At 65.6% G+C, this 21,147-nt stretch overlaps 2 protein-coding genes across 2 annotated transcripts in view; one reads left to right on the plus strand and one right to left on the minus strand.

The window, feature by feature from the left end:
- The first annotated feature begins 2,200 nt into the window (after nucleotides 1-2,200).
- On the plus strand, nucleotides 2,201-6,487 carry PAFAH1B3 (platelet activating factor acetylhydrolase 1b catalytic subunit 3). Its single transcript, XM_032775973.2, has 7 exons — nucleotides 2,201-2,319; nucleotides 3,095-3,189; nucleotides 5,232-5,321; nucleotides 5,425-5,541; nucleotides 5,850-5,972; nucleotides 6,043-6,313; nucleotides 6,360-6,487. The coding sequence occupies exons 2-6, from the start codon at nucleotides 3,109-3,111 to the stop codon at nucleotides 6,307-6,309; spliced, it is 678 nt and encodes a 225-aa protein (XP_032631864.1). The 5' UTR covers nucleotides 2,201-2,319; nucleotides 3,095-3,108; the 3' UTR covers nucleotides 6,310-6,313; nucleotides 6,360-6,487.
- Nucleotides 6,488-7,154: 667 nt separating this feature from the next.
- CIC (capicua transcriptional repressor) overlaps nucleotides 7,155-21,147 on the minus strand; it is a 36,532-nt gene continuing 22,539 nt past the window's right edge. Inside the window, exons 3-21 of the mRNA XM_075071401.1 lie at nucleotides 18,543-18,692; nucleotides 18,017-18,221; nucleotides 17,431-17,560; nucleotides 16,492-16,674; nucleotides 15,531-15,696; nucleotides 15,268-15,455; nucleotides 14,820-15,039; nucleotides 14,486-14,586; nucleotides 13,160-14,303; nucleotides 12,812-12,996; nucleotides 12,602-12,729; nucleotides 12,338-12,522; nucleotides 11,557-11,962; nucleotides 10,446-10,893; nucleotides 9,933-10,186; nucleotides 9,609-9,760; nucleotides 9,246-9,377; nucleotides 8,892-9,023; nucleotides 7,155-8,332 (exon numbers count right to left, since the gene is read on the minus strand). Of these exons, the coding sequence (XP_074927502.1) occupies nucleotides 8,037-8,332; nucleotides 8,892-9,023; nucleotides 9,246-9,377; nucleotides 9,609-9,760; nucleotides 9,933-10,186; nucleotides 10,446-10,893; nucleotides 11,557-11,962; nucleotides 12,338-12,522; nucleotides 12,602-12,729; nucleotides 12,812-12,996; nucleotides 13,160-14,303; nucleotides 14,486-14,586; nucleotides 14,820-15,039; nucleotides 15,268-15,455; nucleotides 15,531-15,696; nucleotides 16,492-16,674; nucleotides 17,431-17,560; nucleotides 18,017-18,221; nucleotides 18,543-18,692 (4,805 nt within the window). The 3' untranslated portion in view covers nucleotides 7,155-8,036. The remainder of the gene's footprint in view (nucleotides 8,333-8,891; nucleotides 9,024-9,245; nucleotides 9,378-9,608; nucleotides 9,761-9,932; nucleotides 10,187-10,445; nucleotides 10,894-11,556; nucleotides 11,963-12,337; nucleotides 12,523-12,601; nucleotides 12,730-12,811; nucleotides 12,997-13,159; nucleotides 14,304-14,485; nucleotides 14,587-14,819; nucleotides 15,040-15,267; nucleotides 15,456-15,530; nucleotides 15,697-16,491; nucleotides 16,675-17,430; nucleotides 17,561-18,016; nucleotides 18,222-18,542; nucleotides 18,693-21,147) is intronic.

Here is a 21,147-nt window from a genome sequence, read left to right on the forward strand (position 1 = left end):
CATTCGCAGCTGCAGTGGGGATCAGAGAGGCCCAGGTTTTGCATTGCCACCTGCTGCACCGTGAGCTTATTACAACAGTAGCATCAGCTGGGCGAGGTGTCTAACCCAGAGTGCCCTCTGCGAGGCAAGGGGCAGGATGCGCTCCCGGTTTTACAGCCACTGCGAGAGTGAGAGAGATTTGCAGCCCTTGGGACACAGGGACACCAGGGGCCTGAGGCTGCCCACCTCCAGGGACCAGCTTGGGCTGAGGACCTGAGGTGAAGGGTTTCAATAGAGGCCACGGGTGTTAAGGGACCCTCTTCCCTCCCACCCGAGTATTTCCTGTCTTGGCCTGGTGCTTGATTCAATATGATCTGGGAGCCTGTAAATGCCTCTGCCCTAAGCCCCTTGCGCTTGCCTGGCCATTGCGCTACTAGTTTCCCTGAGCTGCAGCCGCAGCTCTAAAAAGTGCTTTTGAATTTGAACAGGCTTGTTGGTGTCAGCAGACAGATGGGTGGGTCTGTCTACAGGGAACTGAAGTACATGTTAAGTAAATGGGCTTTACCCAATGGGCCATGTGTTTTTGCAGTAAACAATTCGGGTATAAAGGAGAAAAGCCACTTGTTTTAGGTGTGCTTGGTTTGAGGCATCAGTCTCCCAGCCCCGCTTTGAGGTCTCAAATAAACTTGGTTTGCTTCTCCACCCTGGTGTGTTTACTGGCGCTAAGCACTCCCACCAACGGACCCCGCTGTTGCTTGCCTCGGGCACCCTGTGCCAGTAACAGGCTGAAGTGGCAACGTTTTATTGCAGTCGACACAGCAGTCCGGGGAGGTCAGTGATTCCCATGGCAGACAGGGAGCAGGGGTGGCCCGGCCACTGGGCTGCCCCGCCACAACCAAACACGGAGGCCCCCACAATCTGAGTGACTCTGAGAAACTGGTGAGAAGGGTAGGTCCATTCCTGCTGCTGCTCCTCTCCCGGAGACCCCAGAGTGTCTGCAGCAGCTTTCCAGCTAGTGAGGGCCCAGGCCCAGCGTCCCTGCCTCTGGAGTTACTGTGGGTACTACGCTCGGCGCTGCAGGGCTCCTTTCACACCCGACGGGAATTGCACTGCCTGTTTATCACTGTTGTCGAGCCTCACAGCTCATGTGTTTTCTATGAGCCTCGCAGAACTCTGAGGACCCCCATCACTTGCCAGCACTTCCCGTCCCCACAGCAAGTCCTAAAATCCCATCAGTGCTGCTGCATAACTGCCTGCAGGGGTTACCCTGAATGAATCCCCCACTCCAGGCTGTGCATGCAACCTGCGGGATCCAGGAGTGAGAAATCCTAAGCCAGCCCGCCAGTGCAGACTGCCCATTCCCCGCATCTGCTTTCCATACGTGGCAGAGGGTCCGAGCTGTGCTGCTTTGGGATGAGAATGAGCATGGCCCAGGGCAGCTGCTGAAGGCGCTTCTCTCTGCAGCAGGTTTGTGAGGCTTAAACACCTCCTGGCGCTCATCTGGGCTCCGAGTTAAAGAGATGGCATCTCCCCGAACGAGCTCCCATCAGAAAGTCTCCTTGTCACTCGCTCCTGCGGCTGCGGCGTTGGTTCTTCTGCCAGCATTTAGGAGCCCCAGTGTGGCTCATCTTTCCGCACGTGCCACTGCTGAGTACGTCACTGCCGATTTATTTCTACAGGGCCCAGCGCTGCAGTGATGGACGTACCTTCTACGTCTCCTGCTGTAGCTCTGCCCAGGGAACCCATCGCAGAGATACATGGGCCTGACAGCACGGCGGAGAGGGGAGAAAGCCAGCGCCAGGGCGAAGGAGCTGGCAGATCCCAGCTCCTTCTGCACAGGCCACTGCTTCCCCTGAGCTGCACCCGCTTTTCAGCAGGTTCATGGCAGCTTCCCCGTCCGTAGGGATCGGTCTGGACCTGGACGCTCCCCTGCAGTCTAAGGACTGAATCCCCTTTCGGCGACTGGGAGCTGCGAGTACCGGCCCCGCCAGAGCACCCCCAGCCCCGGGGCCGAGTCCAGAGGGGGACGTGCAATGCAGCTGGGGGGGTGATGAGAACAGCCAGAGTCACACAAAGGCTACATGCAGGGGTAGGGGGGTACTGGGAACAGCCGGGCTCTGGTGGGGAGGGTAAAGGGAAGAGCCAGAAGCAGGGGAGGGGGGTGAACAGCCAAACTGGCTCATACCATCTCTGCGCGGTGGTGGGGGGGTTCACTTCCTCCCAGCCCTCCTGTCACATGGTTCCGCCCAGGCTGCCCGCTGCTCCCAGACGCAGAGTGAACGTGCTGGCAGCTGCGGCGGCTCCGGAACCATTCGCTCCCCTCCCCCGCCAGCCTCCTAGGTGAGCCTCCCCCGGCCCAGGGGAATGGTACCGCCCGCATGCATGGGGGGCTCTCAGCATGGCTCTAACCATTATACCCACAGGAGGGTAGGAGAAGGGGAACCAGCCCCTTTCTCTCTCCCCCCCCCCATGGTCTCACCCATTCTATATGGGGGGGGGGGCTCGAGGGGCGGACCAAACCATTGTCTCTATGGGGGGATGGATAAATCCCTTTCCGGGGGACCCTCAAGGGGTGGACCAAATCATTATTCTTCATGGGGGGTATTATGGGGGGCTCAGCCCCCTTCCCCGTACGCTAGCCTGGGAACTGAGTTTGATCCTGCCCCTCATGAACCTGAGGAGTAAGGATCAGTCAATATACTCCGGTGGGGGGAACGATCAGCTCCCCTCCAAAAGGAATGGTATCTCCCACTCTGCATGGGATCTGGGGGGATGGACCCAACCATTATCCCATGTAAGGGGGTCTGATCGCCACCTTGAAAATGGTACCTTCCGTGAGCGGGCTGAGTGGATTCAACCATTATCCTTGGGCATGAGTAGAATGGATCCATCCCCCTATCCCAGGGAATGGTATTATCCACGCTGCATAGGACTTGAGGGTGTAGACTCTACCATTGTCCCACATGGCAGGAGGTTATGAGGGGACCAATCACCCCCCCAGTCCTCTGGCAATGGTACTGGATCCCGCGAGGTCCATGGTGGGCTGGGCAAAACCATTATCAGAGCTGGGGGGGGGAGGGTTTTGCTGCAGTGACCGGCTGGCTTTGCCTCCTAGGAGCTTCCAGAACAATGAGCGACGGGGACAAGAACCCGGCCAGCACCCCCACGCCGCTGGCCGACGTGCAGGGGGACGGGCGCTGGCTGGCGCTGGTGGGTCAGCGCCGCGCAGACCCCCTGCCCTGCCCCCCCCCACTGGGACCCTGCACAGACATCCCCTGCCCTCCCCCCACGGGGACCCCCTGCCCCACAGAGGGAGCTGCACAGACACCCCTGCTCCACGCCACCGGGACCCTGCATGGACATCCCCTGCCCTCCAGGAACCCTCCTGCCCTGCCCCATGGGGACCCTGTACGGACATCCCCTGCCCCCTAGGAACCCCGCTGCCCTGCCCTGCCCCACGGGCGGTGCTGCACAGACACCCCCTGACTTGCCCTGCCCCATGGGGACCCTGTACGGACATCCCCTGCCCCCTAGGAACCCCGCTGCCCTGCCCTGCCCCACGGGCGGTGCTGCACAGACACCCCCTGACTTGCCCTGCCCCATGGGGACCCTGTACGGACATCCCCTGCCCCCTAGGAACCCCGCTGCCCTGCCCTGCCCCACGGGCGGTGCTGCACAGACACCCCCTGACTTGCCCTGCCCCATGGGGACCCTGCACGGACACCCCCTGTCCCATGGACACCCCCTGACCTGCCCTGCCGAGCCCCACGGGGACCCTGCACAGATATCCCCCCAGGAACTCCCCTGCCCTGCCCCACGGTGGGTGCTGCACAGACCCTTCTGCCCCACTGGGACCCCCTCCCCACCACATGGACACTCCCGCCCAGCTCCACAGGACCATGCACGGACACCCCCTGCCCTAGGGGGACCCCTGCCCTGCTCCACGGGGACCCTGCACAGAGCCCCCCTGCCCCATGGGGGGTGCTGCATGGATACCCCTTGCCCCACCCCATGGTGACATTAATGATCTGGCAGATGGCGTGGGCTGCACCCTCAGCAAGTTTGCAGATGACACTAAACTGGGTGGAGTGGTAGATACGCTGGAGGGTTGGGATAGGATAGAGGGACGTAGACAAATTAAGAGGATTGGAGCACAAGAAACCTGATGAGGTTCAACAAGGACAATTGCAGAGTCCTGCACTTAAGACAGAAGAATCCCATGCCCTGCTACAGACTAGGGACCGAATGGCTAGGCAGCAGTTCTGCAGGAAAGGATCTGGGGTTACAATGGACGAGAAACTGGGTATGAGTCAGCTGTGTGCCCTTGTTGCCAAGAAGGCTAACGGTATTTTGGGCTGTATAAGTAGGGGCATTGCCAGCAGATGGAGGGACGTGATCATTCCCCTCTATTCGACACTGGTGAGGCCTCATCTGGAGACTGTGTCGTTTTGGGCCCACACTACAAGGATGTAGAAAAATGGGTGAGAGTCCAGCAGAGGGCAACAGAAATGATCAGGGGGCTGGGGCACATGGCTTATGAGGAGAGGCTGTGGGAACTGGGATTGTTTAGTCTGCAGAAGAGAAGAGTGAGGGGGATTTGATAGCTGCTTTCAACTACTTGAAGGGGGTTCCAAAGAGGATGGAGCTCGGCTGTTCTCAGCGGTGGCAGAGGACAGAACAAGGAGCAATGGTCTCAAGTTGCAGTGGGGGAGGTCTAGGTTGGATATTAGGAAACACAATTTCCCTAGGAGGGTGGTGAAGCACTGGAATGGGTTCCCTAGGGAGGTGGTCGAATCTCCTTCCTTAGAGGTTTTTAGGGCCCCGCTTGACAAAGCCCTGGCTGGGATGATTTAGTTGGGGTTGGTCCTGCTTTGAGCAGGGTGTTGGGCTAGAACCTCCTGAGGTCCCTTCCCACCCTGAGATTCTGTGATTCTATGACCCTGCACAGACAGCCCCTGCCCCGCCCCACAGGGACCCTGCCCAGCCACCCCCACCCTGCCCCACAGGGACCTTGCACAGACACCCCCTGCCCCACCCCATGGGGAGTGCCACAAGGCCATGCCCTGCCCCACCCCACAGGGGCTGCATTGGTGGCGGGTGAGAGGTCCCCTTGGAGCTGGCCCCATGCCCCACTCCACAGGGGCCACGTCCCAGCACTGGGCCTTTCAGCCTGTGAGGGAGAGTCCCTGCCTGACACAGGCTCTGGGGCCCATCTGCCCCCCAGCCTTGCCTGACCCCATCTGCCCCCCCAGCACCATCGCTTCATCGCGGACAGCAAGGACAAGGAGCCCGAGGTTGTGTTTATCGGTGACGCCCTGGTGCAGCTGCTCCAGCAGTTTGAGGTGAGCCCCCCGCTTGCCCTGGCCCTGCCCTGGCAGGCTGGGGGTGCCATATAGGGACCACGGTTCCCCCAAGGGCCCCAGCTCTGACTCTCTGTCCCCCCAGATCTGGCGCGAGCTCTTCTCCCCGCTGCACGCGCTCAACTTCGGCCTGGGGGGCGATGGGACACAGCACGTGCTCTGGCGGCTGCAGCAGGGCGAGATGCAGCACATCCGGCCCAAGGTGTGGGATCAATGCCGGGGAGGGGGAGGCACTGGGGCCAAGGTGAATGGGCGGGTAGGGGGCACTGACAAGGTGTCAGGGGAATGGGGCACTGACAGGGCAGGTGAATGGGATGTGGGGGGTGGGGGTGCTGATATTGGGCAGGTGGCAGGTAAATGGGATGTGTGTGGGGGGGTGCTGATACTGGGCAGGTGGCAGGTAAATGGGATGTGGGGAGCTAAGGGGATGAGCCCTGGGCATAGGGGGCTGGTCCTGGGGCCTCCCTGGGGGGCAGGCGCTGTCCCCGCTCACACCTGGTCTCCCTACAGATCGTGGTCGTCTGGGTAGGCACCAATAACCACGGGCACACGGCCGAGCAGGTGGCAGGCGGCATCGAGGCCATTGTCCGGCTCCTGCAGCAGCAGCAGCCACAGGCGCGCGTGGTGGTGCTGGTGAGTAGGGGGCACAGTGGGGGGGGGGGGGGCCCTCCACTGGGCCTGACGGCACCACATCTCCCCCCAGGGCCTGCTGCCCCGCGGCCAGGGCCCCAACCCGCTGCGGGAGAGGAACCGGCAGGTGAACGAGTTGCTGCAGGCCCGGCTGCCGCGGCTGCCCAACACCTGCTTCCTGGACGCCGACCCCGGCTTCGTGCACTCGGACGGCGCCATCAGCCACCACGACATGTATGACTACCTGCACCTCAGCCGGCACGGCTACGCACGCCTGTGCCCGCGGCTGCACGCGCTGCTGCTGCGCCTGCTGGGGGAGTGCCAGGGAGCCGGGCCCTGAGCCACCGCCGCCGCCACCAGGGAGCACCACGGGGCCAGGCCCTGAACCCGCCATCTCCTACCCACCCACACCCATGGCTCCCCGCCCCCTGCACTCCCACAACCATCCCACCTGGACATGTGACTGCCCAGGGCCCCTTGCACCCACGTGGGCATTAAACACTGATTTGCCATCTGGAGGCCGATTCTTTGCCTGGCCCCCGGGTCCAGGGGAGGCGTGACATGGACCCGAAATGTGGGGTCAAGAGGTCCCACACACAGGGCTGGGGGGGCGGGGGGGCAGGCTGCCATCATCAGGGCCCCAGGGAGGGGGTGACAGACACAGGTTTGCTGGCGGGTGACAGAGCGTTGCCAGCGTTGGGGGGCAGACAGCCCAGATGAGGGGGTGTTGGACTGCACCAGGTGCCAGCTCCCCTGGAGCAGGATGACCAGCTGGGCTAAGCCAGAGCCCCTGAGGGGGCCTGTGGGCAGGGCCGCCAAGAGGATTCGGGGGGCCTGGGGTCTTCGGCGATGGGTCCTTCACTCATTCCGGGGGTGTTCGCTGGCACTGAAGGACCTGCCAAAAACTGTCGTGGGGGCCCCTGTGGGGCCCATGGCCTATTGCCCCTGCCCCCGGGTGGCCTTGCTAGTGGGTGGGGGACAGATCCTGGATTTATCGCTGGCCCCTTAGGCAGCTTGAGGGTCGGGGGTGGAGCCTGGCAGTTCCCACCCCCAGCACGGCCAGGGGCAGAGCCCAACCCTGTCCTCACCCCCAGCATGACAGGGGGTGGAGCCTGGCAGTTCCCACCCCCAGCATAACAGGGGGCGCAGCCTGTCAGGCAGAGGCTGACACAAGCCAGGAGCACATCAGGTCTCAAAATATTTAACATTATTAAAAGTCGTCACTTTCCAGGTGTTCATGTCCCCCCCGCAGTTCCCACGGTGACAGAGGCGGGGCCAGTAGCTTGCAATGGGTGGGTCTGGGTGCCACCATGGGGATGGGGGGAGCCACTGGTATAGCGGAGCAGACCATCCCAGCTGGGGGCAGAGGGGGAAGCAGGAGCACTTGTGGTGGAGCAGACCATCCTGGCTTGGGGGGAGGTGCTGGCATCCATAGTGGAGCAGACCATCCCGGCTGAGGGGCGGGCAGGCGCTGGTGCCTGTGGCGGAGCAGACCATCCTGGCTGTGGGGGGCAGGTGCTGGTGCCCATGGTGGAGCAGACCATCCTGGCTGAGGGGGTGGGGAGGTGCAGGTGCTGGTACCCATGGCGGAGCAGACCATCCTGGCTGGGGGAGGCAGACACTGATGCTGATGGTGGAGCAGACCACCCTGGCTGTGGGGGGCAGGCGCTGGTGCCCGTGGCAGAGCAGACCATCCCGGCTGAGGGGTGGGCAGGCGCTGGTGCCCGTGGCGGAGCAGACCATCCCGGCTGAGGGGCGGGCAGGCGCTGGTGCCCGTGGCGGAGCAGACCATCCCGGCTGAGGGGCGGGTAGGTGCTGGTGCCCACGGCGGAGCAGACCATCCTAGCTGTGGGGAGCAGGCGCTGGTGCCCATGGTGGAGCAGACCATCTCAGCTGAGGGGCGGGCAGGCGCTGGTGCCCGTGGCAGAGCAGACCATCCTTGCAGGGGGGCACTGCAGTCCATGGCGGAGTGGACCATCCCGGGGGAGCCAGTCAGGCTGGGGTGTAGCAGGAAGGCGGGCGAAGCTCCCAGAATGCTTTGCTTCCAGCCGTGCTGCTCAAGGCCCTTCATCTGCTGCTGCCTGCGGCGCCCCCCGGGGGAGACGTCTGGCTATTGTCCCAGCTGGTGCTGCCACCAGCCTCCGCCCCTGGGTCTGAGTCCTGGGGGGGCACAGGCTCTGGGGGCTGCCCCTCTGCGGCACTGCCACTGCCCGGGCCCCCCGGCTCGGGTGTGCTGGGCGCTTGCTCTGTGGGAGTGGCCGACTGCATGATTTTCTGCCGCACCTCGCGGATCTTCAGCTGCAGGCAGACCTTGGTGGGGAAGATGTCGGAGTAGCGGGCCTGGAACGCGGCCGTAGCCTGGGCTGCGGGAGATGAGACATCACATCAGTTACGTGGAGTCAGGTTCCACAGGGACCCCTCACTGGTGCCGGGACGCAGCCCCTGTGGGGCGGGGGCCGGTTCCACGGGGACCCCTCGCCGGTGCAGAGATGTGGTCCCTGTGGGGCGGGGGCCAGTTCAGCGGGGACCCCTCGCCGGTGCAGAGATGTGGTCCCTGTGGGGCGGGGGCCAGTTCAGCGGGGACCCCTTGCTGGCACTGGGCGGTGGCTAAGGTGGGGCCACACAGCAGTTTGGTACAGGACACAAAGGAGATACCTGCGTCCCCCAACGCTGGGCTACAGAATTGCCAGGGCTGGAACTAGCCAGGACACAGGGTCCTGCCCCACTCCTGGACTCAACACACAGAGGAGCCCACAATTGTCCGTACATTACATCTGGAGATACCCTATGGGAGCCCCTATGGAGCCCCTAGTCCCGCTCCCTGCCGCACGGAGTCCCTGGCCCCGCTCCCTGCCCCACGGGACCCCCTAGGGAGCCCCCTCACCCCACTCCCATAGCACAGCACCCCCTGGCAGCACTGACCTGAGGGGAAGAAGCCGTGGTCCTGGAAGAGCTGCATGACCAGCGCCCGCCTCTGGTCCAGGGTCCGGCGCAGCGACGAATACGGGACCTTCTCATACTCCAGCTCCCCCAGCACATCCTCTGCCTCCGCGCCTGGGAGGGAGAGGCCATAAGCCTCTGCCCCGCCCCTTCCTGCTGGCAACGCCCCCGCCCCAGGGAGCCCCACCCTGCGTGAGCCCCGCCCCTTCCCACCAGCCCTGCCCCAGGGTGAGCCCGCCCCTTCCTGCTGCCCTGCCCCTTCCTCTAGGCCACACCCCATCCCCGTCCCATCATTCCAGCTCTGCCCCCGGGCCAGGCCCCACCCCCAGGCCCCACCTGTTTTGTCAAAGGTGAAGATGTCGCCCTCGCACTTGGCGCTCTTGGGCGTGTTGGGCTCCGAGCTGCAGCTTGAGCGGCGCCGCATCTTCCGCTTGGGCGAGATGGGGTCCTCGGTGGAGGAGTCCAGGTCTGGGGGAGGCCGAAGGGTTAATGAGTCCCCCATCCCCTCCTGCATGGGGCCTCTGCCCCCCTGGGCCTGCTTGTGCCCCTCACTCCCGCCCCCCAGCCCCCTGCACGCCGGTGCCCCTCACTCCCGACCCCCTCACTCCCGACCCCCAGCCCCCCGCACGCCGGTGCCCCTCACTCCCGGCCCCCCGCACGCCGGTGCCCCTCACTCCTGACTCCCAGCCCCCCCCGCACCGGTGGAGTTCTTGCGTTTCTTGCGGTAGCTGCCCAGAATGGCGCGGGGCGACGTAGCCAGGGACTGCAGCGTGGGCGACGGCAGAACCTCCTCAGGCTTGAACTCGGGCAGCTCGGCGAATCGTTCCTCGAAATCCACCTCGGACAGAACCCTGCTGAGGGAGGGGTGTGGCGCGTCATGCACCGGCTCTTCCAGATGCTGGGGTCCCCTCCTCTCCCCCCAGCCTGACCCCAGGAGTGAGAGTCCTCTGAGATGGGGGCAACAGGTGTCTGCCCCTGCCTTGACTCCTAGGCCATGTGACCCCCGACCCCCACGTCACTCACTTGTCCACCGAGTCGAAGGTTTTCTTCAGCGGTGGAGGCCGGACCTTCACCTTCTTGCCGCCTGCCCCCTCCTTGTGCTCTGGGCCCTCGGGCACACCGGGGGTGGGACCTGCCCCCCGGGACCCATCCCCAGAGCCAGCGGGGGTGGGACTGAGCGCAGAGGATGACGAGGGGCCAGCAGGGGGAGCTGGGGCTTCAGGGCGGCTCTCAGGACCCGGGACCCTCCAGTCGGGAGAGACAGGCCCCCGGGGGGTCTGCGGGGGAGAGAAGCGTTAGCACCAGTGGCAGGAAAGGCCTGGGGGGGGGAGGTTGGGGGAGATCAGGGAGTAATGGGAGACAGGAGGAAAGGGGGGTGGGTCACTCACCGACTCAGGCCCCTTGCCCCCCAGGGGGCAGTGGGTGGAGGTGGGAGGGTGGGCAGGGGGATGATGGGAGGGTTGCTAACTGTCTCGGGCCCCTTTCTCCCCAGGGGGCAGTGGGTGGGGTGAGGAGATGATGGGGGGAGTCACTCACCGTCTCGGGCCCCTTGCCCCCGAGGGCAGCTCCAGGGGCGCTTGCCGGCTCTCTGGGTGTTCGTTCCTCACTGGGCCCCAGCACTGCCTCCCGCTGGCTCCAGCCCTCACCGCTCTCAGCCTCAGGGGGTGGGTGCTGGGGGGGCGTGGGCGAGGGGGGGCGCCCATCCCAGCTCTCTGGCTCTGGAGCTGGCCTGGGCTGAGGGGGCTGGGGCGGGGAGGAGGAGGCAGGCGGCTCTGGAGGCTCCCTGGGGCTCTCCAGCTCCCGGGGGACACGGGGGGGGCCCCCAGGCTCCATCTGCTGCCCCCCCAGAGGCCGAGTGGGGCCTGGTGACGGGGTGGACTCGTAGGAGCCCACAGGGATGCTGGCGATGGCGGCCTTCACTTTCTGGGGGGGCTTCGGTGGGGGGCGGGGGGCCGGGCAGTTGCTGGGGGAAGGCGAGGAGGCCCTGTGGGGGAGGAGATCGGAGAGAGAGAGAGTGTGTCATGTGGGGGTCAGGAGCCACAGGGACTTCCCACTCACCTCCCCCAAACCTCCAGCTCCGGTTCCAATACCCATGAGGTGGAGCCTACCCCACTACCCACCCCATAAACTCTGCCCCCAGCCCATACCCATCAAGAATTCCTCCATTCCATAACCCATGTGGTTGGGGATCTGCCCAAACTTCGGCCTCGCTGTCTATGTCCCACCCACATTCTGACCAGTGTGCCCCCATACATAAGCCCCACCCCCATACCTGTGGCCATGTGGTGGAGCCCTGACCAGCCCCACCCCTGCTACCATAGCCCCACCCTATTCTGTGGCCAACAAGTGGAGCCCTGCCAGCCAGCCCCCTGTTCATAGACCCACCCCCATTCCTGTGGCCACGTAGTGTGGGGTGCTGCCCAGCCCCAACCCGTTCCATAGCCCCACCCCCATTCTGTGGCCACGTGTGTGGGGTGCTGCCCAGCCCCAACCCGTTCCATAGCCCCACCCTCATTCTGTGGCCACATGGGTGGAGCCCTGCCCAGCCCCACCCCCCGTTCCATAGCCCCACCCCCATTCTGTGGCCACGTGTGTGGGGTGCTGCCCAGCCCCAACCCGTTCCATAGCCCCACCCTCATTCTGTGACCATGTGGGTGGAGCCATGCCCAGCCCCCTATTCCATAGCCCCACCCCCATTCTGTGGCCATGTGGGTGGAGCCATGCCCATCCCCGCCCCCTGTTCCATAGCCCCGCCCCCATTCTGTGGCCATGTGGTTGGAGTGGGTCCCTACCCAGCCCCACCCCATTCATACCCATGGGTCCAGGCCCCATTGTGCCCTGGCTGCCGGCACTGCTCCCCTTGGGCAGGATGGGGGCAGGAGCGGGGCTGGCCACGCTGTAGACGAGACCGTGGGCGGGTGATGGGGTGGGGCCGGCGCTCGGGGGGCCAGGGTAGATGGCCGTGATCACCGGGCCGCTGCAGGAGGGGGGCAGCTGGGGGCTGGGCAGCGGGGAAACCCCCACCTGCCCTGGAGCCAGCAGGGGGCTCTGCCCTGGGGAGAGAAACACCAAGGGTGAGACGGATGGACGAACGGACCTGCCCTTGACCCCATCCAGCACCATCCCCACCCCAAACCCTGCTCCCATCTGGCACCAGCCCCTTGGCTGCAGCCCTGACCCAGCCCCCTGCCACCATCTGCTGCCAGCCCCTGTGCCCCCCGGTGCCCTCAAACCAGCCCCCCACCTGGCACCAGCACCACGCAGGTCACCCAACCCAGTCCCAGCCCGCCCACCCCCCCACCATTTCCCTGACCCAACTATCTGCCCCTCCCTGGTACCAACACACCAGAGCCAGCCCCGCCAAACACGGGGGGAGCAGGGGTCTGGATTGAGAGTATCGCCCCCCCCATTCACAGCCCCACCCTTACCCGAGAGCAGCGGCTGCACAATGGCTGGCCCACTGGGCCCGATGGCCGTGAAGCCCAGGGCCATGGGGGCCGGCCCCACGGGGGCCTGCACATAGGTGGCGGCAGGGGTGGCGCCAGGCTGCGAGGGGGAGGCTGAGGTGCCCAGGCTCAGCTGGTGCCCGCCTGTGGACTGCACATAGGTGATCCTGGGCAGAGAGGGGGAAGCGTTACTGGCAGGCAGGGGCGGGACACAGAGCCCTGCCCCCCCACTGCCCCGGTCCCTACCTGGTGGAGGAGGGCAGCAGCACCTTCTGGGCCTGGCTGGGGGGTCCCACGAGGGCTGTGGCGGGGCTCAGGGGGGGCGCCAGGGCAGCGCTGTTCGGCGCGGGGGTCAGCGGCGTCAGCTGGATGATCTGGGGGGCAGAACAGGGCGGGTGAGAGGGACCCCCAAGCCGCCCCCCTCCCCTCCCCGCCCCGGCACAGACACACACTCACCTTGCTGGCGGGCTGGGATCCGTTCTGCAGGGGCACGAAGGGTGGCGCCACCTGGGCCATCGGGCCGGCCCCACCCCCGGGCCGCACCGTCACCTGGGGGGCTGCCACAGGCACCAGCACCTTCCCCTGCACCAGGTGGGCCGAGCCGCCAGGGCCCGGAGCCTGCACCGGAGACACCGACTGGGCTGAGGGGGAAACAGGGGCGCATAAGGGCGGGGAGGGAGTCCCTGCCTCATCCCATGCCCCAGCCAGCCCCCCCGCGCCATCCCCCACCCCCGAGCCAACAAGGCCCCTGCGCCTCCCCCACCCCATACACCAGCCAGACCCTGGGGCCGGCACCCCCCTCACCTTTCGGCGTGGTGGAGACGACGGTGACGGCTGTGCTGGCACTGCCGGGCCCGGGCTGGAGGATGGGCAGGCCGTGGGGTGCAGTGGCGAGGACCTTGCTGCTGGTTGGGGGCAGGGTGAAGTGGATGCTGGCAGCTCCGGCCCCTGCCCCCTTGCCCCCGGCCACCTGCAGCTGCTGGGGCAGGGTGGGCAGGATGTACTGCACCTGGGTGATGCCCCCTGCCTTGCCTGGCGTCCCCGACAGGAGGCCCTGAGGCTGCAGGATGCCCAGGGGCACCGGCCCATTGGGGCTGGCCCCCGGGGGGTTCTGGGTAATGAACTGCACGGAGGGCTGTGGCGGCAGCACGGTCACGGGGGCCGGCCCGGATGCCGCGCCCCCCGCCTGCCCCACCAGCAGGTTGGTCACCACGTTTCCCGGGGCCGCTGGGACCTTGCTCATCGGCCCGACCACCACGTGGGGGGAGGGGGCCTGGCTGGCGGGGGGCAGGGGCTTCTTGTCGGCGTAGAGCAGGCTGATGCGACCCACAGGCACGGTCTCCGGCTTGGCACCCCCCAGCACGGCCAGGGGCGGCGGGGCCGGCTCCAGGGCCGGGGGACTGAGCAGGGGCCCGCCCTCGCCCGCCCCCCGGGGGAAGGGCTTGCTGGCGATGGGCACGGGGGTGCTGCTGACCGGCTTTACCACGTTGGTGACCACGGTGGAGGCGGTGCGCACCAGGCCCGGCGCCCCCCCGCAGCTGCTGAGTGAGGGGGCGGGCACCAGCACGGTGCCTGCAGACAGGCGCCCCGGCTCTGGCAGCACCAGCGCCTGCAGCACCCCCCCAGGGGAGGAGATGACCGAGGGCCCAGCAGCGCTGGGCTCGGCCCCTCCAGCGCTGTCAGCCCGCTTCCGGCGATAGGTGGGGGCTGGCTCAGGGCGTTTGGCAGGCGGTGGGGCAGGGGGCCGGGGCCCCCGTGAGTCCTGGGCCTTGAAAGGGCCAAGCGCCAGCGAGAAGGGGCTGTAGGGCTGGGCCAGAGGGGGCTGGTCGGGGCCGTGGGGCAGGTCTAGCTCAGGGGGAGCTGGAGGGCGGCAGGGAGCGAAGGCACCCGAGGAGGGGGGCAGTGGCGGGGAGCGGATCACTGGGGAGAAGAGCTTCTGCCCAAAGCCCTGGGGGCAGAGAGAGAGACATGGGGGGAGGTTAGGTACTGATCCACACAGCCCCACTGCCTCTCCCTGCCCCCCATCAACCACCACACAGCCCCTCCCTGCCCATCAACCCCCACACAGCCTCACTACCTCTCCCTGCCCCCCATCAATCCCCCCAGCTCCCTCTGCTCCCCAGCCCCCACCTTGCCGTCGGGTTCCTCGCCCGAGGAGGTCTCGCTTTCACTGTCTGTCACCCGCTCCTTGCACTTCAGGTCGATGTCGGGCGGGTTGAACCCATCGTCCGCTGGGGGACAGAAGGGGGCAGAGTTAGTGACGCCCCAAGGCCCCCCCTCACTGCCCAGATCCGCCCCCTCCCTGAGGAGCTGTGCCGGGGAGGACACGGGTGTAGGGTGTGCAGCCATACAGCGGGGCCACAGGGGCAGGGCTAAGGGGTGTTCAGGGGGCAGTGAGGAGTCCGGGGCTTTGGGCAGGCTCCGAGGGGGCCGGGAGGTCTGGGGGTTTTGGGGAGGGGCTCACCGATGACGTCATCGTCCCCCTCCTCCTCGCAGATGACCATGCGCTCCTCATCGCTTGTCATGTCCTCACTGGCCACGCGCTGGGAGCGGGCGGTGCGGGGGGCCGGCGGCAGCAGGGGGGGCCGGGGACCTTCACCTGGTGCTGCGAATGGGGACCCTGAGGGGCCCGGCCCCCCATACTGCCCCTTCCCGCTGGGGTAGGGCGACGGGCTGGAACACATCTCCAACAGAGCAAGGAGCGATTGAGGATTGGGACCTCCGCACCTCCTCCCAGCAGGGCCCCCCAACCCAGACCCTCAACCCTCTGCCCCATCAGGGATTCCATTCCCCTGCCCAGCACAGCCCCCCACCCAGAAACAGTCTCCCCACAGGGGACCCAATACACCCACCCAGACCCCAATCCACCATGAGCCCCCAGCCCGCCCCCCAAACTCCCAGCCCCCCGGTACCTGCGTGAGCTCCTGCAGCGCCTGGCTGTCCCGCTCTCCGGCATCCAGCCCGTGCACCCCGCTGTGGGAGAAGGCCCGGGGGCGCTGCACCCCAGCCCCCGGCACGTGGATCAGCCGCTCCCCAGGCACGTGCCCTGGGGCCCCTGTCTTGCCCTCTGGCCCCGCCAGCACCGGGATCTCCGAGGAGGCTACAGGGGGAGAAGAGGGGCTGAGCTGGCTGTGGGGGGAGACCCACGGGGGGGAGAGAGAAGAGGGGGTCTCACCTCCCAGCACAGCAGCCGTGCCCGTCTCCGACATGCTGCGCTCCCGCGCCTCCTTGGGGCCCCCACCGGGCCCCGGTGCCGAGGGCTTGGCGTCCGAGCTGGACTTCTTCCGGTCCTTGTTACACCACTTCCAGTCGGGATGCGCCTTGAAGTGCGCCTCCTTCACCTGCGCACGGACCAGGTTAGGGGGCGCCCCGCTGCCCCCCGAGCCTCCCGCCCCCCGGGTCCCCGACTCCCCCGAGCCCCCCACCTGCAGCAAACTGTCCCCATACCCACCTCCCGCCCCCCTGCTACCCCAATGCTGCTCTTCCGAAAACCCACCTCGCTGTCCTCTACAGCACCTGTGTCCCCATACCCGCCTCCCAGCATCCCCTGCTGACTCCGAATGCTGGCCCCCGACCCCTCGCTGTCCCTACTGCCAGCAACCGTCGTCCCATAACCGGCCTCCCCCGCTCCCCCCTAGCTGACCCCAATGCTGGGCCCACGACCCCACATCGCTTGTCTCGCATGACATGCAGCACCGCGTGCCCATAACACCGCACACCTCACCCGCTCTCCCCTGCTACACCAATGCCTGCGGCCCGACCTCCCTCGCTGTCTCCTCTGCAGTACCGTATCCCCAATATCCCGCATCCCCGCCTTGCCTGACCCCCATGCTGGGCCCCCGACCCCTTTGCTGTCCCTCTGCAGCACCGTGTCCCCATACCCGCCTCCCTGCTCCCCTGCTGACCCCCCGACCCCCTTGCTGTCCCCTCGCAGCACCATCCCCATGCCCACCTCTCCGCCCCCCTGCTGACCCCAGTGCTGGGCCCCCAACCCCCTTGCTGTCCCCCCGCAGCACCGTGTCCCCATAACCACCTCCCCACCCCCCTGCTAACGCCAATGCTGGGCCCCCGACCCCCGCGTTGAACCCCCCGCAGCACAGCGCCCCCCGCCGACACTCCTGCCTCGGTGCCCGCACCTGGAAGGCCAGGTCATGGTACTTCTGCTTCTCCTTGGGCCCCAGCGCATACCACCACTCGCCCAGGATCTTGCTGACGGTCCGGTTGTCCTGGTTTGGGTGCCGCTGGTGCACCAGTGCCCGGTGCCGCTTGCTGAAGATCATGAAGGCGTTCATGGGCCGCCGGATATGGTCCTTCTCCCGCTGCAGAACAGGGAGGAGTCAGTATGCAAATGAACATGGCACCCACAGCCAATCACATCCCTCCTACTGGGAGGCTGGGGAGGTCTAGGGGAGGGGTCAGTATGCAAACAAGCAACACACTCGCAGCCAATCATATTCCTCCCGCAGGGAGGGGGGCTATGGGGGATCCTCATGGAGTATTCCATGTATTAAATACAGAGAGCAGTGAGTTCTCATGGCACATTCCATGTGGGGGATTAAGGGGGCTGGTGAGTTCTTGTGGAGCATTTCATTTGGATGGAGAGGGAATTAAAATGGAGCATTCCAGATGGAGGAGGGGGCGCATGAATGGCGCGTTCCATGTGGGAATTAAAGGGGGGGTGAATTCTTGTGCTGCATTCCAGGTAGGGATAATGCACTTGGCCTTGGGGAGATGCAAGTCTCTCTGGGCTGTTCCATGCACACAACACTGGGGGGGGAGGGGGCAGGAGCATTTGTCTCTGTATCATTTCATGCACAGGGATGGGAGACAGCTGGTCTCTCTGGGCTGTTCCATGCACACAGTATTGGCGGGGGGGCAGGAACACTTGTCTCTGTACCATTAGATGCACAGGGATGGGGGGGCAGCTGGTCTCTCTGGGCTGTTCCACGCACACAGTATTGTGGGGGGGGGGCAGGAACACTTGTCTCTGTACCATTCCATGCACAGGGATAGGGGGGCAGCTGGTCTCTCTGGGCTGTTCCATGCACACGGCCAGGGGGGACAGTCTCGCTCACCTTGTTGGGGCTGCGCCCATCCTTCTCCGAGGAGGAGTCTCGGTCCTTGGGCAGGGCGCTCAGCGACTGTGTCCGGCGCTTCCCAGGCTGCAAAGGGAGCTGGATCTCGGGGGACACGATCGACAGGAACCTGTGTGGGGTGGGCGTCACTCTTGTAACCCTGCTGCCCCTCGATCCCACCCTGTCCCTGACCCCTCCCCAACCTCCCCCCAGCCTGGTCCCTGACCCAGATCCCCCCACATCGCACCCCCAACCCTACCCCTGCCTCCACCCCACAAGCCCGAATTCCCCAACCCATGTCCCCGTGCCAGCCCTGACCATGTCCCCACAAACAACCCTTACTCCCCCACCAGCCCCACGTATCTTATTCTCCTCAAACCCCTGCACCAGCCCCATGTCCCCTGTGCCAGCTCCCTGTCCCCCATCCCCCTTGCATCAGCCCCATGTCCCCTCATCCCTCTCGTACCCCCTGCCAGCCCCAGCCCCACCCAAACCTCCACACCAGCCCCCACCCCCCCGTGACAGCCTTCTTTCCCCCCCATCCCCTCACACTAGCCTTATGTCCCTCAACCCCTCCCCCACTCACGGGTCATCGTGGTCACTCTCTGTCTCACTGTCCAGCCTTGGGGGTCCCAGGGCCTCGTCCTCGAGCTGGGAGGGGCCCTCTCCCCCTCCAGCCGCTGCCGTGGCCTGGGGGGCTGAGGCTGGACTGTTGGGGCGGGAAGCCCCCAGCTCAGCTCCCGCCACCGCCCCCGGGAGGTCATGGGCAATGGCCGCTGATTCTGGAGGCTCTGGTGGGGGCAAAGATCAAGAGCAACAGCCCATGAGAACACACCAGACAGAGAGGGGCCCTTTTTGTGGGTCACACTGAAACACAAAGGATGCCCATCCCCCACCATCAGCAGCAAAGTGGGGGCCATTTTTGTGGGTCACACTGAAATGCAACAGCCCACGCTCTCCTGCTGGCTTCACTCCTTGCTTGCTGCATGGCAGCATTTTGGTGGGTCACACACAAAAGACAGCAGCTCCCCTGTGCTGGCAAGGAGCTGGGCTGGCTCACAGCCCTCTCCAGCCCTCCTCAAGTGGCCCACATGGGGTTGCCCCACCCTCACCTTTGTTCTGATTGGACACCAGGGGGTGACTGACAGGCTGCTGCCCCTCGCTGGGCTGGACGGAGGAGTCCGGCTGGCTGGGGGCCAGGAACGGCACAAGGGAGTGCCACGGGAACACGGCCACAGAGCGCGGCTCCACGTTGGTCCAGACTGAAAGGGAGAGAGCAAGCAAAGGGTTAAACACACAGCCAGGACTCCTGGGTTCTCTCCCCAGTTCTGGGAGGGAAGTAGGGTCTGGTGGATTAGAGCAGGAGGGGTTGGGAGCCAGGATGCCTGGGTTCTCTCCCCCTGGGTCACTCTGCCTTTTACCGTACCCCCAGTATTGGGGCTCCCTGGCCTTCCCCCATGCTCAGATGCCCCCCCCCCCCCAATACTCCCAGCAATGGAGAAGGACTCAGGAGTTTTCCTTTGCACCCTCCCCTCTAGCTGGGGTTGAACGAGGGGAGGAGCCCCAGAGGTGCAGGCCGTAGGAGGGGAGGGCAGGCGTGGGGACTCTGCTTTGACCCACAATGGCTGCCAAGCCCAGGGATGTATGCGGTGAGGGGAGCCTCCCCAGCACTGAGCCAGCAACCCCCCAGAGTAGGGCATCACCCCACGCCACTCCCTGGAGGGGGTAGCTCAGAGCGCAGGACGAGGAAAACACGCAGCACCATGTCCCCCCCCAGTTCCATTCCCAGCGGATCCCCTCCCCGCGGGGCCTCTGAGGCCGAGCAGCACTTCAGGGGGTGGGGGGAGGGCCAGGCACACAACCACACACAGCACCTATGGCCCTGCCACACACCCCAGGACAGTGCAACACTTGCAGCAACACAGAAATACACACAGCAGCACAACACAATGTCCTACAACCCATCACAGCCCTTACACACACAGATGCCCCAACATAATGCAGCTGGGCCATCCAACACACACAGAGTGGTACCACATCCTGCAACACGCACACACTGCAACACTACATAGCCATGCAACATAACACAACACACCCCATCCTGCAGTGCAACGCAGCTCCACAAACACAAATACACCAGGACATCCTGTAACACACCACGGCAACCCGAGTCTTGCCCAACGTGCATCACACAAAGTGCTGCCAGACACCCGAACACAACAACCTCCGCGTCCCACCAGTGAGACCCCAGGCTGCCCCCCACACCTGCCTGTTCAGGCCCCACCCTGATCCCTGCCTGGGCACAACCCCCATAGGCCTCAGCCCAGGCTGCAGCACCCACATGGACAGGCCGGACACGCCCGGCTGCAGCCCCAGCTATGTGGTGCCCACCCTCCAGCTGCCTGTGCCACGGTGGGGATCTCCCCACAGGCAACAAGGCAGCATGCCACAGCCACCCCCCAAGACACAGCATCATAGCCCCAGCCACCTGCCAGGGAACCAACCCACCTCCCACCCCAGCCCCGCTGCCCGGCCCGTGGATCCTGCCCAGCCCCCTGGCCTGCAGGTCGCCCGGGCGCTTCCCCCGGCCCAGGAGCAGAGCGCGTGCGCGGCTAACTCAATTATTAAAGCCCTTAAGTGGCTGGTGGTGGGGCGCTGCCGGGAAGCCAGCGCTGCCTTCCTGTTCTCCGGCCGGTGACCACATCCCCCGCGGGGGGAGTGAGGGGGACAGGATGGGAGAGGATTTCAGTGGGGGGGGGGGGTGTCGCTGCACCCCCCAGCCTCAGAGGGTCAAGTCACTGCTCCCTGTCCCCCACAACGGTGCCAAACTCCAACCGAGGATGGGTCTGAAGGGCTATGGGGGGCACAGACCCACACCCCCCAAAAGGCGTCACGACCATGAGAGCACAACGCCTCGCAGCAGGGTCAGGCAGGAAACCTGAGGCACTGGCCAAGGTCACACAGCCAGCCAGAGAGAGAACCCAGGAGTCCTGGCTCCCAGCCCCCCTTCCCACTCCCATGATACCCACTCCCTTCCCACAGCCAGGAGAGAACCCAGGAGTCCTGGCTCCCAGTCCCGCTCCCCACTCCACTACACCCACTCCCCTCCCTTCCCACAGCCAGGAGAGAACCCAGGAGTTCTGGCTTCCAGCCCCGCTTCCCCCCACTCTAACTACCAGACCCCCTCTCCAGAGGGCGGGAGAGAACCCAGGAGTCCTGCGTGCTGCACCTGGCAGGCGAGGGGCAGATCTGCGCTGGGAAGTTAATTCAGACTCTGGGGACGGCACCAGCTCAGCTGGCCCCAGAGCCCGACTGCCCCGGGGGAGCCCGGCAAGGGGGCAATGGGAGCTCTGGCATAGACGGGGGGAGCAGGGGGCCCTGGTGGCCCATCCAGTCCTCAGCCATTGTGGTGAGGCTGTGACCCAAACATTTAGCCACTGCCCTAGAGCTGGATCGGGGCCAGTACCCCAGAGGGGAGGGGAGGGGAGGGGAGGGGCCATGCATCCCATTCCTGGCCCCCCGCAAGCCAGCCTCCAAACATGGATCTGGATGGGACTTGGCGCCTCTAGAGAGGCAGGGCCCCGCACCCCACTCCTGCCCCCCACACAGGACCCGGTGACCCCCAGAGGGGAGGGACCCCACACCCCTCTCCTGCCCCCCAGCCAGTCCCTCCCCACAGGACCCGGTGACCCCCAGAGGGGAGGGACCCCGCACCCC

The sequence above is a fragment of the Chelonoidis abingdonii genome, chromosome 11 (genome assembly GCF_003597395.2).
Source record: "Chelonoidis abingdonii isolate Lonesome George chromosome 11, CheloAbing_2.0, whole genome shotgun sequence".
NCBI lineage: Eukaryota > Metazoa > Chordata > Testudines > Testudinidae > Chelonoidis > Chelonoidis abingdonii.